Below are 19,846 nucleotides of genomic sequence, written 5' to 3'. Positions count from 1 at the left end.
GCGTATACACATATGACGCTTTATATAAGTTAGACGAAGATCGGCTGCTTATGTAAACCATCCTCTACAGCACTCAGACCTTATGAACGCATCTCCATTATATTGTAAGTCAGGCCTCTCATGCCCGGCTTGTGCGAAACGCGTGGTCTCTTGCTGTTGTGCTGCTGAGCAACGTTGGTCTCTTACGTTGTGCTGCCGAGCAAGTTTGGGAAACTTAGTTTTGCTTTAAAAAAGAAGAAGAAAGTAATGCCCGTTTGTTTCGGAAAAGCCGTACGATCTGTCGTCTGCGAAGCTCATATATTCTGCGTTCTGAGTCATGTGTTGTGACGTGAGTTTGTCTTCGTTTTCCCTCTTCTTTTTGTATCAGTCCTTTTAAGGCGGCTGAGTGTAGTGTTCTTCTCAGGTCATAAATAATGGTCCTTTCTTCTTTCACTTTTGCGGTGTTTACATATGTTCGAGTGATGAATAATCATGGACAAGGTGGAGTGCTGGTGGCAGTATTGCTTCTCGCCGACTTTCCCTCTCACAAAGTTCTCGTGAGTACCTCCAAATAGAGTTTTCCGAATGAAAAATGTTTTACCTACTATTGCTCTTATTTTAGAAATTTAGCTGCGTCGCTACGCGCGGCGTTGAAAGAAACTAGTGCACGATAATAGTGTAGAAGGCAGCGTGCTTTGCGTCCGTGGTGAAAGACGAAGAGACTGACAAGCTCGGACATCATGGCCGTGACATCAGTTTAGCCACCCGACACCAACTATAGAACCCGCCGTCACGTTTATAAAGTTTATAAAGATGGGTCTGTCACAGAGAGATCGTGTGCTATTTATGTGTGGATACCGTCGGCGAATGTTACCATCGCTGCCACTCTCAATCACCGTACTTTCGCCGCCGCCACTGAGCTGGCTGTACTGCGGAGAGAGCTTGTATATAAAAAAAATCAGAGACCTGATTCTTGGGTGATATTCTCCGACTCACGAGCCCCACTGCAGTCCCTGAAATCACTGTGTACGCAAAATCAACTAGTCCTAGACATCAGGCGCTTAGGCAACAATGCTCATGAACTGCACCACGATGTTGTGCTGCAGTAGCTACCAGCTCACTGCTGCATAGAAGGGAATGTTCGTGCTGACTCCGGTGCCAGAGCCGCACATGATGCGGCATCTGAGGAAATTGATATCCCTTTTTCAATAAAAGACTCGGCGATTTTGGTATCTGCGTTCGCGTGGAATCTGCAGCGAGTAATATGGTGCAGTGCAAGTAACCAGTATGGACCGCTGCACAGAATAGACCCGACGTGTAGCTTTTATATAAACAGAAGGGCGCGATAATACGGTACACAAGGAAGAAGATGGACACGGGACGACGCGCTAGCGTCGTCCCGTGTCCATCTTCTTCCTTGTGTACCGTATTATCGCGCCCTTCTGCTTATCGTGAACCAACACCAACTCGCCCAACTTTTCACCTTGCTCAGGTTTTTTATGCCACAAGGACTAACCAGACAAGATGAAACGTGCATTCGCCGGCTGAGACTCGACTGTTGCCTATACGAAATACTTCAAGCACAAGATCAGACAGTCGGACACGCCCACGTGCACCACATGTAACACTCAGGAAGACTTAAAACATGTCATCTGCGACTGTTCCCGTTACGACGCAGAACGAAAGATTCTAAAGGCAGCACTGCATTTGAAACGCGGCTTGAGCTTGGAGCTGCGGCACCTTCTCGGCCCGTGGCAAGCCAGTGCTTGTGCGATACGCGACACTAAAGCACTATTGGCGTTTTTGAGAACCAATGGACTTGACGAAACTTTATGAATGACTCTTTTGTATATATATGTGTGTTTGTGAGTGTACATATTATTTATGTGTATATGCGATCACTGTATATACCGTAGTCGCCACCGTACATCTAAAGTAGCAAGCCAGGCGATAAACCATATGGCTAACATCTCCGGGATTTTCATTAAAGATTGTTATCTCTCTCTCTCTATCCGGCTAATAAATGTTTGTTTGTTTTAGGCCTTCTGTTCTCACAATATTATTATCTTGATGATTTCGATCCAATAAAAACAATGTGCGTAAAATGAACGGAGAAAGGCTGTCGATGAAGGGACAGAAATTAAATATCGACGCAAGCGCAGGCAAGTCGTCGACACACTACGTTTCTTACAAGTACGTGCTAGAACGTAGAATTTTCAAGCACACCTACTCAGCCGTAACGAGGAGGAGGAGGAATAAACTTTATTATGAACCAGCAATTTAAGTTCTTTGGCCTAGGCCCCACGTGGGAGGCCACGTGGGAGGCCTCGTTTGTTCTGCCGACGCAGCGTCAAGCTAATTATCTCTCTTTTTTTTTTTGGGTGTCCGACTAGAAAACAGCAAAATGAGGACTTACTGGAGCTATACGACATTTGTTCTTGAACCCTTCCATCCGGATCGGATGTTTTACTGTAGAAGTAATTCTTGCCGAAGCACATGACGCCATTTTTTATATTCCAGCAGCGGACATTTCTAGAAGAGAAAAAGGAAATGAACGACGGAGGGCTCCCTTAAAAAATTGTAATAATTGTAGTATCCATTCGACATACGCTAAACCAACGTGCCATATAGGAAACTTGTTCAATGCAGGCAGTGAGGGCTGTACAGAGAGCACTAGTGAGAGAAAAGCAGTTAGATTAAGCGGGAAGTTTTGATTTCGACTGCGTTGGGGCTATTTGAAAATAACCTTTAAAACGTAAGTTTATTTACTAATATGTTCACACAATATCACATAATATCCATGTGTGACGACGGCTACTCTTCTTGTCCGACATAATTGTGTTCCTCGTAATGGTCTTAACAAACACAGCAATCGAGGATTGAACGCAGGGGCGAAATATTACTGAGATACAAAATTGCGAAGGTATAATAGACATTGCTATCTCAAATGAAACACAAGGCTTGCGGAAAAACCTTGCAAGAGCTCTGCCTCTGACCTACTACTCTTCGTACACAAAAAAGTGAAAGAAAAGAGAAACAGTGTAAGAATTGGTATATTTGCATGTCTTTCTCGTCACACTTCAAAACAGCTGGTACTGCTGGAAGTATGCAGACGCCGACCTTGTGGTATTGAGGAAAATACTATAACTACAACAAGGGGTTCTGGACTATAACTTGTTATAATGCATGGTTGCATATAACGAAACGTCATGTTGTCCAAGCATACCTTTTTTTAATTTCTTTAAACGCCGTTAAATATGGTGTCGACTAGCTTATTTACACCACGCATTGGAAGCACACTTGACAGCTCACGTAATTTGGGTGCCTTTCATTGGTGCTAGTCACATTTCCGGTCGTAACTATTTTCACGATATTTCCGTAACTGAGCTAATAATCTACAAACTTGACGAAAGCACGATGTATACGTGTACTCACGCATAAGCCGTTCCAAATAGTAAAGCCAGTAGTAAGAACCCTCTCACGTCCATGCCGAAATGCTGCAAACGCAGTAATGCGTAGGCAGTCCCAGCTCATCCGCCGAGTTTTACTCTTGCCGTCGCAGATGCCGGTGGAAGACACGCACAGCTGCCGTAGCTCTTCTTACTTCCGTACAGTCGCGCTGACCATCGAGTTAGCGCTCATCTAGTCGGCTGAGCTTATCTGCTCTATGTTTAGTTCACTTCGATTGTGACGTAGTACGTAAGTGTTGCAGTTACCTTCACAGAGCGAACAGATGCCAATAATCAAAAACTGCGTTACGAGAAGGCTTTTAGCGAGGACATTATTTGATTATGAACCTACAGCATCCTGTACGCTGTTTGCTGCAGCACGCGGCATTCCTATTGCTATTCGACGTATCACAGTATCTACCAAACTAGCACTAAATATTGTCACACTAAGAAAACGAAGAGAAATGAGCAATATGAATTAAAAACAGGGACTGTACGCACAAGGAAAATAGAAAAGAAATTACTTCCTAAACTCTGAAAGCTTAACTCACAACCTAATAAACATTTTTCTTATTTACGTGAAAAGGAGCTAAGCCACAGAATGCTTGAGGCATTGCAGCTGGTGCGTACCTAGCTTTCGTGGTGCTGCACAGAACAAATGGAGAGAAATGGCGGAGTGCGTGCTCCGCGAATCGCAGCTGAATGCTTACCGTCTTCAATGAATAGCGTGAAGATGGCGTCGGGGCTGCCGGAGCTTTCACACCGGAGTGATTTACCGGCACTATTCGTCTGGACACCAGCTGCGTGCTTGACGGCGCTAAGAGAAGCGCACACCTTCGCGAATGAGATGGCCTATAACCTTAGAGTTTCGTCTTTGATGGTGCTTACTGGCACACGTGTGTCGCTCGCTGCGTATGAACCAAGCAGTGGCCCGGCGTTTGATTACATCCTCACAGATATAAATTAATTAACAGGATAGTTAGCGTGACGAAGGTTTAAAACATAAATCAGAGGACTAATTGGCGCGGCTTGGTAATCATCGACGTATTTACACAGCACAAAAAGAGCGAGGACAGCTGAAAGGACAGAACACAGGTGATGCCTGTGTCGTGTCCTCTCATCTGTCCTCGTTCTTTTTGCGCTACCTAAGTATGTCGATGCTTAATCACCCACTAGCCCAAGCTACCGTTTTATCAGGCTCGGTAATGGTGTACATCGATGTGCTCGCGCAGTAGTTTTTCTTACGCGAAACATTTCGTTGGCCGACTCATTCCAGGTATGTTATGGTAGGTGGGCTACTTTTCTAACTTTCTCCCGAACATCTTCAATAAAAGGTAATACGTAGCTGACGGGCCAAACTTCCAGCACCAGACTTCCAGCACAACCTCTAAGCGGCCGCAAGGAAGTCGGACAACTATGGAGTCGCATGGTACAACGACACCAATTAACCAACTTTGGCCTTGGATGTGGCTTTGGCCAAGGATGTAGCAAGGGTCGTCGCAGAATCCATCACGGTGTACCACACTGACTTCAAAGCGATTGGCACTACTATTCTATAATAAAGCAGCGCATAGCCCCCTCAGTGGTAGTTTTTTTAACTTCGCTGGGTATCCACTTTCGCTAGGCCGGGAAGAAGAATCACTCTTCTTCCATGGAAGTTCTTCGCAGTTTTGTTTTCTTATTTCTTAGTACAGATCACGTGCACATCAGATGAAATAATTATTTAGTATGGACTAATTGTAACCTTCTGCACGCAAAATAGTGAGCATTTTAGTGCTGGTTAAAATTTCTAAATGTGATGCATTTCTTAGCGAACCAAAGGTACCCATCCATCCATCCAAAGGTACCTTGAACGTTTTCTATCTATCTATCTATCTATCTATCTATCTATCTATCTATCTATCTATCTATCTATCTATCTATCTATCTATCTATCTATCTATCTATCTATCTATCTATCTATCTATCTATCTATCTATCTATCTATCTATCTATCTATCTATCTATCTATCTATCTATCTATCTATCTATCTATCTATCTATCTATCTATCTATCTATCTATCTGTCCGCCTACGTCTGGGTGCTCTCGTGGTCGCCTCCTTAGCTTGGTCTATCGTAGAATACAGTCCGCAGCATTTCCTCCTCAGAGGCCTGCATACAAGCCTGCACCAATGGGAGCGCACTCCAGAATGACATCATGAGCCGGACGGCCGATGACCCCGCCTTCGGGGAACATTGCCACGTGCATGAGCGGCACTATTTCTTTAGTCGCGGAGGCGATCGGCTGCCGCACTTCGGTCATCTGAGCGAGGCCCCTCCGGACTTCTGAAGTTGTATTCTACTACAGACCAAGATTGGCATAGCGGGGTATGAGGGTAATACGAACAGACTCTCTGATCATGACATGAACAACGTGAAAATCCTGTCGTGTGCGTCATGAAACCCTTCCCACCAGTCACGTGTGGCACGTACCCGTATAACACGGGCCGCGGTATGCGCGTATGCGCCACAGGTGTTTTCCAGTCTATTAAATGCGAAGCATTTCTTAGCGAACCTCAGGCACTTTGGGCGTTTCTATCTACGTATCTGTCTATCTATAGACGATTTTCCGCAGCTGGTTTGTTCAATCAAAACTAGATGGCGCCACCGCACCGTGGCCGTCCCCCTACCGTGGCCGTCTCCATGGTCATCCCCCTGCCGTGGCTTTTGACAGCATAGAGTTTCCTAAAATGACCTAGAGGGAATTCTGGCGCTGCGATCGTTCAGCCACCATGGGAATGATGGGTAGTACACGGATTTGCCTAGTCTTCGTGCTTGTGGGCTTCGAACGCACTTGTGGCTTTGTTTATTGCGATGTTTTGCTTTTCTTTCGGATAAAATAATCGATCGTTGTGAACTTCGTGACCAGATTTGAATCGATGAGCCTAAAGAAGTTAAAGTGGTGAAGTGAAAGTGCTGATTTTTGCTGAACTTCGTTTTGCGACAAAGCGGATGCAGGCGACGCGGAGCCAAACGGAGCCGAAAAAACGAAGTTTAGACAAATCCGTGTACTACCCATGATTCCCATGCTGGCTGAAGCGCGATGCATTGCAGCTCCCATAGACACTAGCGCCAGAGTTCCCTCTAGTAAGTATTGTAGGAAACTCTATGTTTGGCAGCGCTGCTCAATATGTCTTCATCCGCGTCGCGTCGTCTGCTCGGCGTTACCACAGTGCCTGCGCGCACGCGAGTAAAAGCGAGCAGACGGCAGCACCGGAAAAGTAAACATGGCGGCACCTGTGGATGCAGTTTCCTGCCTCCTCGAATTTATGACGTCGTCGTCCTGCGCTGTGTGGCCCGTAAGTTCAAAACATACGCATTTATTTGCTTTGTATTCGCGTCCTGAAGCTTCGAGAGCAATCAGTATTTTGCAGTGTTTCCAAGATTCATTCTCACATTGTCGGAGACAAGGCTTAGCAGGCATGGCTAAATAAACACAGCTGATCGCAATAATAAAGACAAAGCACACCTGACGCTTTTTCTCCAGCGTGAGCTGACACAAAGCGATGGCCGATTTTGCCATTTATTTATTGCTGTGAGGACAGTGGGCGAGTGGCAAGCGCGAGTTCGGATCGAAGCGGGCTGTCGCGTCTGTGTGGGTGCTGCCATGTTGGCTTGTAACCCCAGCTACTGGTGGTTGCTAATACAACAATTAAAGGCATACACCATAAATACGAAGTAGAATAAACATATCGCTTATCGTTGTGACGTGGTACGTGCCAAACAAACGCAAATGTCTCAACGCTTTCAACTTTGAGGCGATTACATGTAGAACTATGTTTTGCTACGCAAGCGCGTGACTTGCATACACCCTGCTGCAACCAGCTTGCGTGGTACGGCCACGGCCGCTTCGCTGGCCCAATGCGTTGGCTGGGGCAAATGGCTGGGGGAAGGTCAGTTACAATCACGTGATCAAACATGGCAGCGCCCGTGCGCCGCTGCGGAAAATCGTCTATCTATCTAGCCGCCTACGTATCGGCGCTCTCCTTGTCGTCTCCATAGATTGTAATATACCAAAATTTGCACAGCATAGGATGAGTGTATGACCAACATAATTCACTGGTCATGACATGAATAACTCAAAATACCTGTCGCGTACGTCATGAAACCCTTTCCCTCAGTCACGCGCGGCACATATCCGCATACCAGAGTTCATGTTAAGCGGGTATGTGCCACAGGTGATAACTGAGTCTCAATGAACGCAGTAATTGCGAACACGCACGTTGACACGGAAGGAAAGTGATAATAATAGTAATTGTTGGGGTTCTACGTCCCAAAACCACGACATGATTATGAGAGACGCCACAGTGAAAGGCTCCTGAAATTCTGCCCGTCTGGTATTCTTAAACGTGCACTGACATAGGCACAGTACACGGGAATCTAGCATTTCGCCTCCACCGATATGCGACAGCCGCGGCCAGGATCGAACCCACGACCTTCGCATCAGCAGGCGAGCACCGTAACCACTACACCACAGCGGCGGACGCAAGGAAAGTTAGGGAACTGAAGACAGAGCACCCCTTGAAGACGCTGGGCTACGATCCGCTCGTGCACGTGCTCCGCAACGTCGACCACGTGGATTACGCAAAAACCTGGGTCAATGTTTCCTACAATAACTCTGCAGAGAGGACCACGCCCCTCATGATTACCGGTGACTTCAGCAATGATTTATCAAAACTCAACAACGCTTGGTTCTTAGACGGCATGAAAGACGACTTGGATGTGGACAGGACGTCACAAGAACCCGGTGCCACGTCTAGGACAGGAGGCATCATAGATCATTTCTTCGCAAGAGTCTCCCGCGGTTTCCACCAGCTCTACTATACCTCGCATTTCATTGCACTTAGACAGTTCGTAGCCGTGATCACGAACGGATCCGATAACAACTCCTGTCCAGCTGCTGGTGATTCCTGATCACGGTGATGATGACCTTACTCAGGAACTGCCAAGAACCCCTTCCACACATGCACACGGGTTCGTGAAACGTGCTTGCGTTCCCGTCGTAACGGACAAGTACAAGCATAACAACTGTAACGCAACTGTAAAAACTGCAACTGTGACTGTAACGTACTGAAGTGCGCCTGCTCGTGCCACTAGGCTGTGTATATATCTAGGGAAACTCTTCTGAATAAAGCTGAGTTGCGAGTAGCGCCTGTCCTGTGCATCTGTGTTAATTGTCCTATTCGAATTCGCTCTACCAGTATTGAAGATTATAAGCACCACATATGAGCTTACTGCGTCTGGTTTTGGAAACACCTATGTTGCTGTTGGCATTGTTAAGCAACTGTAAACAACTGGTTATATAACACATGTTCCACTCTTCAAAATATGTTTGTGTATACCATTTGCATATTTCTCTAGCGTCATTCCGTAACCTTTCGCTCAATGTGAAAAACTGCAGCATAGTCACCTCCCTGCGCGTGCTTAGCATAACATCGATTCCCACGGTACGTGGGATCTGCCAATTTTATTTACCCAGAAACGGCGAGAACCGACACCTGTAATTTAAACGCGATAGCGTTAAGAAAATCCGGCTTCGACAGCGTTGACCCAACGAATGCAAAGAAGATCCCAGGAGGAATTGAACCCAGGCATTCTGCGTTATAGTCAAGTATTCTACCACAGAACGGCGCCACGTCTTGAAACTGCTTTGGAAAAAAGATGATATGCAAGCGTCATGTCGGTGCAACGTCAATTGTGGTTGCAGTGCTGGCTATGGAATCTTATAACAAGGTAATAAACATTACGTATGTACTCCTACGAGACGTCATGTCGGTTTATCGTCAATTGTGCTTTCAGTGTTGGCTTCTCTTTTGTAACAGCATAATAAACATTACATACGTACTCCTACGACTCGGCAAGCTATATTCAAGCGTTGATCGACCAGGAGGAACACGTTACCGAATGATATTCACATCATCGCACCGTCACGTGCACCTCGTTTCGATAAAACTGGTGTCTGTGCCTAACGTTAGTGCTGACGTTACGTCAGACCATAAGTTACCCCTTGAACGCCAGTGTGGTCGAGGTGCCTGGTAAGCCCACAGTGTGCACACAGCTACTCCATTTCCAAAAACACTCCGATCCACCTCGTAGCGCTTGCCCCAAAGGCAAAGAAATGCAGCATGGACAGCTATTCGCTGATTTCTTCGCATGAAACAGATTCCCACGATGCGTGGGATTTGCCAAAAATTTTCTCCAGGGAGGTAATTCTAACGTGCAGCCTCGCATGATTGTTTACGTTTTACACATACTTGCACGTTTAACATTATGCGCGCGTACACAGATCAAGACGAAATTCAGTGGGACTTGCGGTAGCCTGAACGTCAGTTTCTTTGAAGGAAATGCTCAAACGTACTGTGTACAGAAGACAAAGAATGTGGTATGCAGGTGGAAGTATTTATCTTAATTCACTTGAAAGAGTTGTATTTGCTCTTTAGTGGTTTGCGCTAATTCGGCCAGGGAAGCCATGATAATGGTACTGTTCTAGCATGCATATTAAAGTGCATGGTGTTATAGCTTCTTGAAATACGACTATGGACCCTTAAGCACGGAAGCTATAACTGTAAACCAGTCGCTGTAGTTGGCGGTTGGGGAAGGTGGAAGAAATCAGAGGTAGAGTTCAGAAATGTCTTTTAGCACATTAGCTGTTTATTTAGGACAATCTAAGCTCAGAAATATAACATTGTTAATGCGATCGGCATACGTCTGATCTTGATTACTGTTGTAGCATAGCAACAGCTGTGATCAGTCCAACACCAGCCAGTTCTGAGACCGGCTGGGTGTTCACAGGAAAGCGGAGACTTGAAGTGTTCTAGAGTGGTTGAACAACGAATGTCTTAGCCTGGCGTGAAAAGTTGACAGGATTTACTGTGAGATATTTCTTGTTCTGTAATCGTTCTCATTTGTCAAGCAAAATAGCCCCCAAGCTCTCATGTAAGCCATTCATTATCGCTTTTCTATTGTTCCTGTTTCGTGCACCGTTGCACAATTATGAAGAGGATACAACGTCCCCACGAGGCTGCTATTTTACGCCTTCAGTTTTCTCGGCCTTCTGTTATTGCATTGTACATAGCACATTTTTTATTGCCGCTTGGTTATTTTTATCTACAAGGCTCAACTGCATGGTATGATGCCTCAATTTATTTCATCATATGGTTCCTTCTTTACTTAAGTTGGAAAATGCACAAGCAGTTCATCTGCAGCTCGCTTATGGGGTTCTCGTTTTTTCAGGTTAAAAACAGGCGCCGACTGGTTTTTTAGGCGATTCAGAACATGCTTAAGTTGACTCGCATCTTTTGAGTCTAGTGCGGAACTTTGGTTGTTCTTCGGAATTTGAAATCGACTTGATCCAGGCTTATTTCGGTCTTGCAAAATTGGCTGTAGGGCATGTACCGGTCTCGTTACCTTGATTTTTGCTAATGGCTTGCTGGTCACAACGTTTTTGTAGCTCTGAGAAGCTCCAGTTGGTTCTACACTTGATGGATTGTGTTTAGCTGTCGGCTGATCCACAGAGGTTGCTGCCTTTTTGTGAATATGTGTTGGCTGAACTACCTTTGGTGCATTGCTGCCTGAAGCTGACTCATGTTGCATGGCTTCTGGAGGCCGGCTGGTCACATAGTAATTCGGTTGGTTAGGAATCGGCTTTTGCTGACCGCTAACCTGCGCCGGGCGAGATTGTCGCTGCTTATTGTATGGCTGCTTGATGCTCCCTGGCACGGAGTTTCCTTTGTGAAGTAAGGTTGGATGCTGCAGGCTAGTTGCTCTCAATTTAAAACCTAGTCGCGAGCTATCATTGCTCCGTGAATGATGATCTAGTACTGAGTTCACCTGACCTGTCAAAGCTGGGCGTTGTGGATTTGTGATTCCAGGCAGTGGCATTGAGTTTCGCGTGGGGTTTCCCTGTCGGCCTAGATCTACCACAGTATCTAGCTTATGTTGCATACCTGTTTCTGGGACTGTCATATTTCGTTTTGGTGCTTGTTTCACACTAGTTGACTGCTGCGCTTGCGGTGTCAAACGGACTGGTGGGCGATTAAAAGTTTGCTCGTTTTGCTTCCCTGTTCCTTTGGGTGGTTCAGAATTTTGTGTTCTAACGTTATGAGATGCATCATTGAATACCTTATTTGGTGTGGGCGGCATAATAGATTCTTTCTCAATGCTGGAGCTCGCTGCGGCGACTGGGATTTGGGCACTGCTTCGCTGTGCTAATTGCCTGAAATCAGTGATGCTGTCATCTTGGAGATCGTCTCGTGCGTCGCTTCTTCTCTTGTGATGTATATCTTCGTCTTGCGAATGGTCTAAGGCCAATCTGCCATATGGCCTTAAATGTGTTTTGGCGCTGTAACTGCGTGGGTTGTCTACAGTCAGCTTTTGAGACGACAGTCGTGTGGGTTGCCCTTTAATGTTCACTTCACCGACGGTTTTTACCAAACCCGACTTCCCCCACTTCGTTCCGCGTGAGCCAACTATCCTATTCTGAGGTAAGGTCTTCTCCTCCAACAATTCCAATGAATTCTCTTGAAGCTCCATTAATAGATGTCCGTGTCCCCCTTTTTCTGCCCTCTGCAACGAGAAATTTTCACCGATCTGCTGCCCTTTTGTTGCGTCCAAGTTTCTATGTTGATACTGGGGCGGTCCGTCTGGGGACGAGAGGAAACCTCCAGCAGCTTCTTCACGCGTTTTTGCGTGAAATACAGCTTGACCAACTTCCTTGCGCAGAATGTATTTTCCTTGCTGTTTCTTCGCATATTGAGAGTTAGCTTGTACATCGACACTTTGTTTGAAAAAGCGTCGCGCGGACTTATTTGCCATCCCACTATTCTGACGGCGCAAATGCTCTTCATTTCGTGCGTTGAGGGCGATATATCGCGTCACATCATTCTCATGTACCTCATTCATCTGACCTTCCTGCCGAACGCGTGGGCGATTCAACGCTGACTCACGACTATACAAAATACTAGAATCTCTTCTGAATGGTTGGACAGAGGGCCCAGATCCTTTTATGCCGTTTACTGTAAGAGTTTCACTTTTCGTAGGCACTTGTGGCTTCCAGTTGCCTTTAACACCTTTTAGGAATCCTGGCGTATTCAATGTGTGCAATGAATCCCCAGAGTCCTTTCTGGACTGCCACAGAGCTGCTAAATTGCGCTGCGTTTGGTACTGCACTGGTGCGGCCACGTGGTTCATCGTGTTCGATCCTACTTTAGCACCTACGTTTGACTTGCTCAGGCTTTCGGTACGAGCTGGAATATTCTTTCGCGCACCTGTCTTTTCCGCGTTTAGTTGCTCGCGTTGAGTAGTTTCTTCACGTGTGTTTGCGTGCAGTACCGCTTGACCAATTTGCTTGCGCATAATGTATTTTTCTTGTTGTTTCTTATCTCGCGAATTAGCTTGGACATGGACACTTTGTTTGACAATGCGTTGCGCGGACTTAATTCCCGTCGCACTGTTCTCAGGGCCGATAACATTCGCTAAGTATTTTTCTGTTCCATCCTGCTGTGGTGTCCTTTGAACCACGTTGGCTTTGTAAAACTGGTGACGCGTCTTTTCGAACGTGGCTCCAGCTGTCTTTTTCACAGCCGCATTGAAGTGTTCTAGTTCGTTCTGCGTTGGGGTATGTACTGGCTTAATCGGTACAGTTTTCGACCATTGGGAAATGACTTCTTTGTTCTGAACAGTTCTTTGTTGCTGAAGGTGTTGAGTTATTTGAGGTTTGAGTGCGGCTGCGTTCATGGCTTGTTTTGTGTCACACTGAGGGAGATGCTTGAGCATGTATGTCTTCAAGGTCTTCAATATCTCTTGGACACAGTGCATTTGTATTCTATTAATACTATTTTGAAGGGCCCATAAATCCTGCTCCGAGGTACTTTTAGGCCACCGGCCTAATTTGTTCCCCAGCATCTTGGAATCAGGATTGCTTGGTATGCGGCTCACGTCTATCTGCCCGGCAGATGAATATTGTTCGGGACTTAGAAGAGCTGTATTTGTTTCGTCAACATCTTGCTGTGGGCCTTTGAATCGTCTATGTTGCGGTAGTTCTCCTATGTATTGTGTAAGTCTCTTGTACGTATTGGGTTCACGAATGCGCTGGTATTGGTCAGTGGTTGAGCAGTCGCTGACACAACGAGAGAGTTTGACATATTTTGCCCTCTGTAAGTTATTGGCCGCTGCCTGAAAACCTTGCCGGACGTAATGCTCTGCCGTCTGCAGGTCAGTATTCCGTGGTGACTTCTGGCTCCATTTATCTGCCTCTGAAAGGAAAAAGGAAACGCATGTTTGGGTGATCACGCGAACTGAAAGAAGAAAAAAAAAACAAAACAAAAAGATTTTACTCAGCACTATAGTAAAGTTGTCCCTATAACGTCAATGACCGGACTATGAAAAATTAATATTGACCTTGTACAGGTCATGTTATGTGCAGTTTCCCACTCTTGATAATGGCGGTGGCACAGAAGTAAAACCGGTAAAAATTTCAGTAGTTAGACGTGTGGTATTTAAAAAAATGCTGATAGGTCCGATATTTGAGCTTCGTTGTATTTTGTTCTAGACTGAATGTTCTGATTGAAGCCCTGGAAAGTTTATATAAAACAGGAAATAATCGTAATAGAACACGAGGAATCTTTATCGAAATTAAGATATGTGTATTTTTGCAAAAAGGCTGTGCCGTAACATTTTACGTTGCGGTACTCCGCGAAGATTGCATGAAACTTATCGTCTGAGTAATAAAGCAATAACTCGTTTCTTCGTTCGAGTGAAGCCAGAAAATTTAACACCTTCAAAAGAATATGTGGGCCCAAGGATGTTTATAACGATACACTCAAGGCAAATCACTGCGCATGTTTAGAGTTTTACTAATGAAAACCCAACACTTGTAGCATGGCCTTTACCTTCTCTCCTTCTGCCACATGTCGCAAGACGCTATTAGTAAACCAGTTGTGAGTTTGCACTCCACCCGTTCTCCATGTCGCTCTTTTGTTCTCGTTTCTTAGCGCTCACCGGAATAAGAAGCCGCGGAGTGGCGCTGTTGAGCTGGAGGACGTGCGTTTGATCCCACCCATAGTGGCCGCATTGAAATTCGATCACAACAGCAGGCGCGAACTTAGATTTATACGTAGGATAAATAAACTAGGGTAGTCTAAATTAATCCGGGGCCCCGAACTACTGCGCGGTTAATATAAAACTGCGTTTTCTTCGTTTGAATTCTACAATTTAACTTAAAAGTTCTTTGCATTGTACATAGAGTCATCTAATGTGCAAGTGTGCTTTCAGAGAATTGGAATGCTCCTAAAGGAGATTGCTATCGGTTTCAGCTTACCTCCTTGGGCCAGCCGTTTCGTACAGGCAATTTCTCCATAAGAATTGTACCTGCAGGACCATTCTTTCCTGGAAATCCAGTTAGTACCCAATTGTTAGGCTTCTAGAGAAGCATAAGTGCGCGAGGAAGCAAAATGAATCAGTGCCACAATTTGCACGGTGCAGTATATTTGTGCTTAAAGTAATTTCTAAGCACTAGGGTCTTTGACGCACAGTGTACGGGCCTCTAGCATTTCGCCTCCACCGAAATTCGAAATCGAGTCCGCGTCTTTCGGGCTAGCAGCCGAGCAACGTAACCACTGCACCACCGCGGCGGCTTACTCAAATATGTTTTAGAGGAATGACACGATTTCTGGAACTACTTTCTCAATCTGAATAAATATGGGTAATAGAAAATGGTTGAGGAGATAGTTTTGGAAAATTCAGAGGAATTCACAAGCACGTGCACATAATCTGTTGTTTCAGTCTTCGAAAATGACAAAGGAAATCGTACCGATAAGGAAGATAAGCTACAGGCAGGCTAAGGAGGCATCCCACTGTCACTGGAGACTTCACTCATATTTATTTATTATTTATTTATTTATAATACCCTCAGGGCCTAATGGCATTGAAGAGGGGAGTGGATACAATACATGAAAAATACAAAATAAAACAGTGCAATGAATACAGGTAACAGAACATTTCTCCAGGTTATACAAAGAATAGTAGTTAATTCAAAGAAAAAAAAATAAAAATAAACAAACAGGAGCAGTGAGTACAGGTAACAGATTTTCCTGGTTATACAATGTTATCTAATGTTTCGTGAAAAAGTTTGCAGTCAGTGATGGTTGCGACGCTTGAGGGAAGATGGTTCCAATCCTGAGATGTACGGGGAATAAACGACTGAAAGAAAGACTTAGTGTGGCATGACGCGATTCCTACCTTATTACGATGATCAACGTGGTTTGAAATGTACACAGGCCGGAGTATGAGGTCATTATTAAGTGTTGGATGGTGGAAAATTTTATGAAATAGCGAAAGACGGGCGACTTTGCGTCGGTGAGCCAATGGAATAAGTGATAAGTTATTTTTCATTGAGGTTATACTGGCAGTGCGGTTGTAGTTAGAAAGGATGAATCTAGCAGAGTTATTTTGTACTAGTTCAAGAGAGGTGATAAGGTTAGCATGACTGGGATCCCCTATGGCAGATGCATACTCAAGTTTGGAGCGTATGAGAGACTTATAAAGCATTAGTTTTAAGGAAGAGGGTGCTTTGTAAAAGTTACGTCGTAAGTAGCCGAGCATGCGATTAGCATTGTTAATGACGTACTCTACATGAGCTGTCCAACTTAAGTTATTTGTGATGTGTACACCAAGATATTTATAGGAGATGACGGAATCTAAGGGAATGATGTTTATATGATAGGTGTTAGGATTCGAGTTAGTTCTGGATACGTGCATTCGTTTACATTTACTGATATTAAGTTCCATTAACCAGTTATTGCACCAGTTAGCTATATTATTTAGGTCAGCTTGAAGTGTTTTAGTATCATCAGCATCAGTTATTTCGCGGTATATAACACAGTCATCTGCGAACAGATGTATGTTAGAGGTTATTGAAGTAGTTAGATCATTAATATATATAAGAAATAATAAAGGTCCCAACACCGAACCTTGAGGAACGCCTGATTATACTTCAGTGAATGGCGAATGATGGTCATTAGCAGTTACGAATTGGAAGCGATTAGAGAGATAATGTTTTATCCATCTAAGAAGGTTAGTGTCGATATTTAGCAAGCTTAGTTTAAAGAGCAGTAATTTATGGCAAACCTTGTCAAATGCTTTGCTAAAATCTAAAAAAATGCTGTCAGCGCAGGATGAGCGATCCAGGATTTGATGCAGATGATGAGTGAAAGAAGCCAGCTTAGTTTCGCAGGAGTAAGATTTTCTAAAACCATGTTGCGCATTAGCAAAGTATGAGTTAGACTCTAGAAAGTTAGCGAGATTCGTGAAGATTACATGTTCTAATAATTTGCAACAATTACTTGTAAGTGATATGGGTCGGTAATTAAGAGGTGAATTTCTGGAGCCGGATTTAGATTGGAACCACCTTCCCTATTTTCCATTCCTTTGGAAGTTGACAAGAACTCAATGATTGTTCAAAGATTTTAGTTAATGTCATAGAACTAGCGACGTTAGTGCTTTTAAGGAATTTACTATTAATACAGTCATAGCCAGGAGCGGAGAGGAATGGTAAGTTATCTATTAACTTTATGATTCCAGGTACCTCGACGATCACGGCATTCATTGGCATGAAATTGTATTGGTACGCATGAGGAAGTTTGATGTTACCGGATTTAGAGAACTGGCTAGTAAATGAATCATTGATAACTGAAGCGCACATGTTATCGGGAACACTATTTCCAGATGAATCTTCTGGTGATATAGTGTTGTTAGTGGTTGGGTTGATTATTTGCCAAAACTTTCTAGGATTAGTTTTTAGTGTTTCAGGTAGCGTTCTAGTTAAGTAGTTGTCTTTAGCAGTTTTTAGAACTCTTAAATAGGTGTTTGAAGCAGATTTGTAGGTTGCCCAGCGCGAAGGTGAAGGTGAGTATTTAGCTAAACGAAAGAAACGCTTTTTTCTGTTAGATAGGCGTTTTAGATGACTGGAGTAGCATGGTGCTTGGGGATTGGAAATGAATGTGCGATTAGGGATGTATTTCTCGGTTAATTTATGGACTGTGCATGCGAACAGGTCCCAGTTGGACTGAACTGAGCGAGATTCGAAATTGGTAATAAAATCATCGTAGAAGTGAGTTAGTTCATTATTTATTGCTTCGAAGTTAGCTTTCCGGTAGTCTCGTATGGTTTTCCGCTGTTTAGTCTCTTTAATAGGACTAATATTGATTTCAAAGTTTAACGAGAGGTGGTCGCTGATTCCTGGTATGTAATGTGGGAGGCGAGGTCAGGATGCGCTGTAAGTACTAAATCGAGAGTGCTAGCTACATTACTTGTAATTCTGGTGGCTTGAGTTACTAATTGCGTGAAACAAAAAACAGAGCATATATTAAGGAAATCTTCACTCTGCTGTGAAAAAGGGGAAAGACGTATCGGCATAGTGTTCAACGTTATGTTTGGAAAGTTAAAATCTCCTGGTTAAAACATAAGTAAAGAAGGAAAACGAGAGCTAACTAAATTGATAGAGTCATGTAATTCGTTAACAAACGTGGATGGTGAGGCAGGTGATCTGTAGCATGCACCTAGAACCAGTTCACAATTACCCAAGGTTAGTAGAACCCATGTTATCTCTAATGAATTGTTAACTTGGATTGGTGATGACGGTATGTCCTTCGAAACCGCAAGTAGAACGCCTCCTCCTCTATGCTCGGTGCGGTCGCAGCGATAAACCACAAAGTTGTGTGCCTCATGAAATATTTCCGAGTCAAGCGTTTGTGCGGACAGCCGCGCTTCAGTTAAAGTGACTATTTTCGCATCGCATGCATCTATTATGGATGAGAGGGCAAAGCGTTTATTAAGAACACTCCTGGCGTTATCAAAGAGCACAGACACGTGATGCAATTGTGGATACGATGATATGCCACTACCCCTCCTTTTTTCCTAGATTGAGGCATTTCTCACAGTGGGGTCTCCATGACGGTCGGTTGTCACGCGAGTGTACTTCTTCAACGAGGTCAAGGTCACGCACAATTTCGTGGGAGCCATATCTACCCTTACAAAAGTGGATTTAGACAGTCTATGGACTGTCTAAACCCATTTTTAGACAGTTGTTCAGCTAAGTGCAATGCGTCCTGAAGAAAAAGTTGGCACGCCAATCCGATGTCCCTACAATGTCGACTAAGTATGTCTAACGCACAGACACAACACATCGGAGAGCCCCATCAGTTAAGAGCAACTAAAAAGTTCTCGACGAGCCAAACTTTCTGACTATTTATTTTGCCTTGTCGCTCAAATGTCATTTAATTAAGGACCCCACCGAGCACAGGAATTAAATAAAGATACACGCCATTTATGAAGACCTACCTTCAAGTTTTAAAATGAAATCTTTAAAATCAATTTGATTTCATCGTTTGGCGAACCCACCTTCTCTCTCTTCTCTCCCTCCCCTGCTTTTTATAAATCTTCATAGAGTTCTTAGATATTAGGCGCTGACCGCTTCATGCAAGAGCTCCAACCTTTGAGGTCTGCGAAGTATACTCCTGTCTTAAAGTTGTTTGTGAGACTGCAGAAGTTCCAAGTCTGCTGGCGAACGTTTTCAAGACACAGCAAGCATTTTCAGTCAGTTAGGTTGAAGGCATATACTAGGAGAACTGAAGGAGGCCGCGATCAAAAATATACGGTGTCTTTGGTCGGGGCATTCAGTGACATACGTTACTACTCATTAATCGGCTGTAACGTCATTTTACGTCCTCAAGTAGACATTTTATAGAAGTGAATCCTCTAATCAATGGGTGTGAATTTACATTTGAGATCTCGCATATTTATGCGGCATTCCGAGGTAAATGGTAATCAGACTGTTCGGATCGAATTCAATTCACACACTAGACCCAGAAATTGCTAAGGACCCAGGCATTTCAACATCGATGTACTCACTCGTGCGCTGCGGTGAATATAAAAACGTGCGTAAGGGTGAAGGCGATTCCGCGAATCTTCAGTTCTGACGGGGGACAGAGAATTCTATAAATCAGGATCCATAATATCGCGATACACATCGCTGCAGTGCCGACGCACTGCCCACGGCTGTTTTCCCTTTGTCTCGAGGAAATGACAGGCACGGCCGGATGATGTTGGGTTTCGGGAACTGTCGGGCCGAGGGAGGGAGGAGGTCATGCGGAGAAAGAGTCGATATAACTAAGTTCGCCGACTTTTAGAGACACGAGCCGAAAACGAACGACCCAAAGGCAGCTGCCCCACGTCCCCTTTTGTCACGTCCGTGTGTTCGCTTTACTGCTTTCCGCGGCTTTGCGTCCTTTGGTCTTTCCTTTCTCGATTTGCATTTTTTTTTATTGCAGCCCACGAGACACCGTATTGAGTTCGAGGAAGCAGTTGTAAATTGTTTCCCTTG

The 19,846-nt window shown here is 44.5% G+C and overlaps 1 protein-coding gene across 1 annotated transcript; it reads right to left on the bottom strand.

The window, feature by feature from the left end:
* Nucleotides 1–10,104: 10,104 nt before the first annotated feature.
* Nucleotides 10,105–14,847, bottom strand: LOC125757736 (uncharacterized). Its single transcript, XM_049413787.1, has 2 exons — nucleotides 14,786–14,847; nucleotides 10,105–13,721 (listed from the first exon to the last, which is right to left on the bottom strand). The coding sequence occupies exon 2, from the start codon at nucleotides 13,369–13,371 to the stop codon at nucleotides 10,639–10,641; it is 2,733 nt and encodes a 910-aa protein (XP_049269744.1). The 5' UTR covers nucleotides 13,372–13,721; nucleotides 14,786–14,847; the 3' UTR covers nucleotides 10,105–10,638.
* Nucleotides 14,848–19,846: the final 4,999 nt, after the last annotated feature.

This window comes from Rhipicephalus sanguineus, chromosome 3 (genome assembly GCF_013339695.2).
Source record: "Rhipicephalus sanguineus isolate Rsan-2018 chromosome 3, BIME_Rsan_1.4, whole genome shotgun sequence".
Taxonomy (NCBI): Eukaryota; Metazoa; Arthropoda; class Arachnida; order Ixodida; family Ixodidae; genus Rhipicephalus; species Rhipicephalus sanguineus.
The sequence above is the reverse complement of the archived record's forward strand: the minus strand, read 5'-3'. Positions and strand labels throughout refer to the sequence as shown.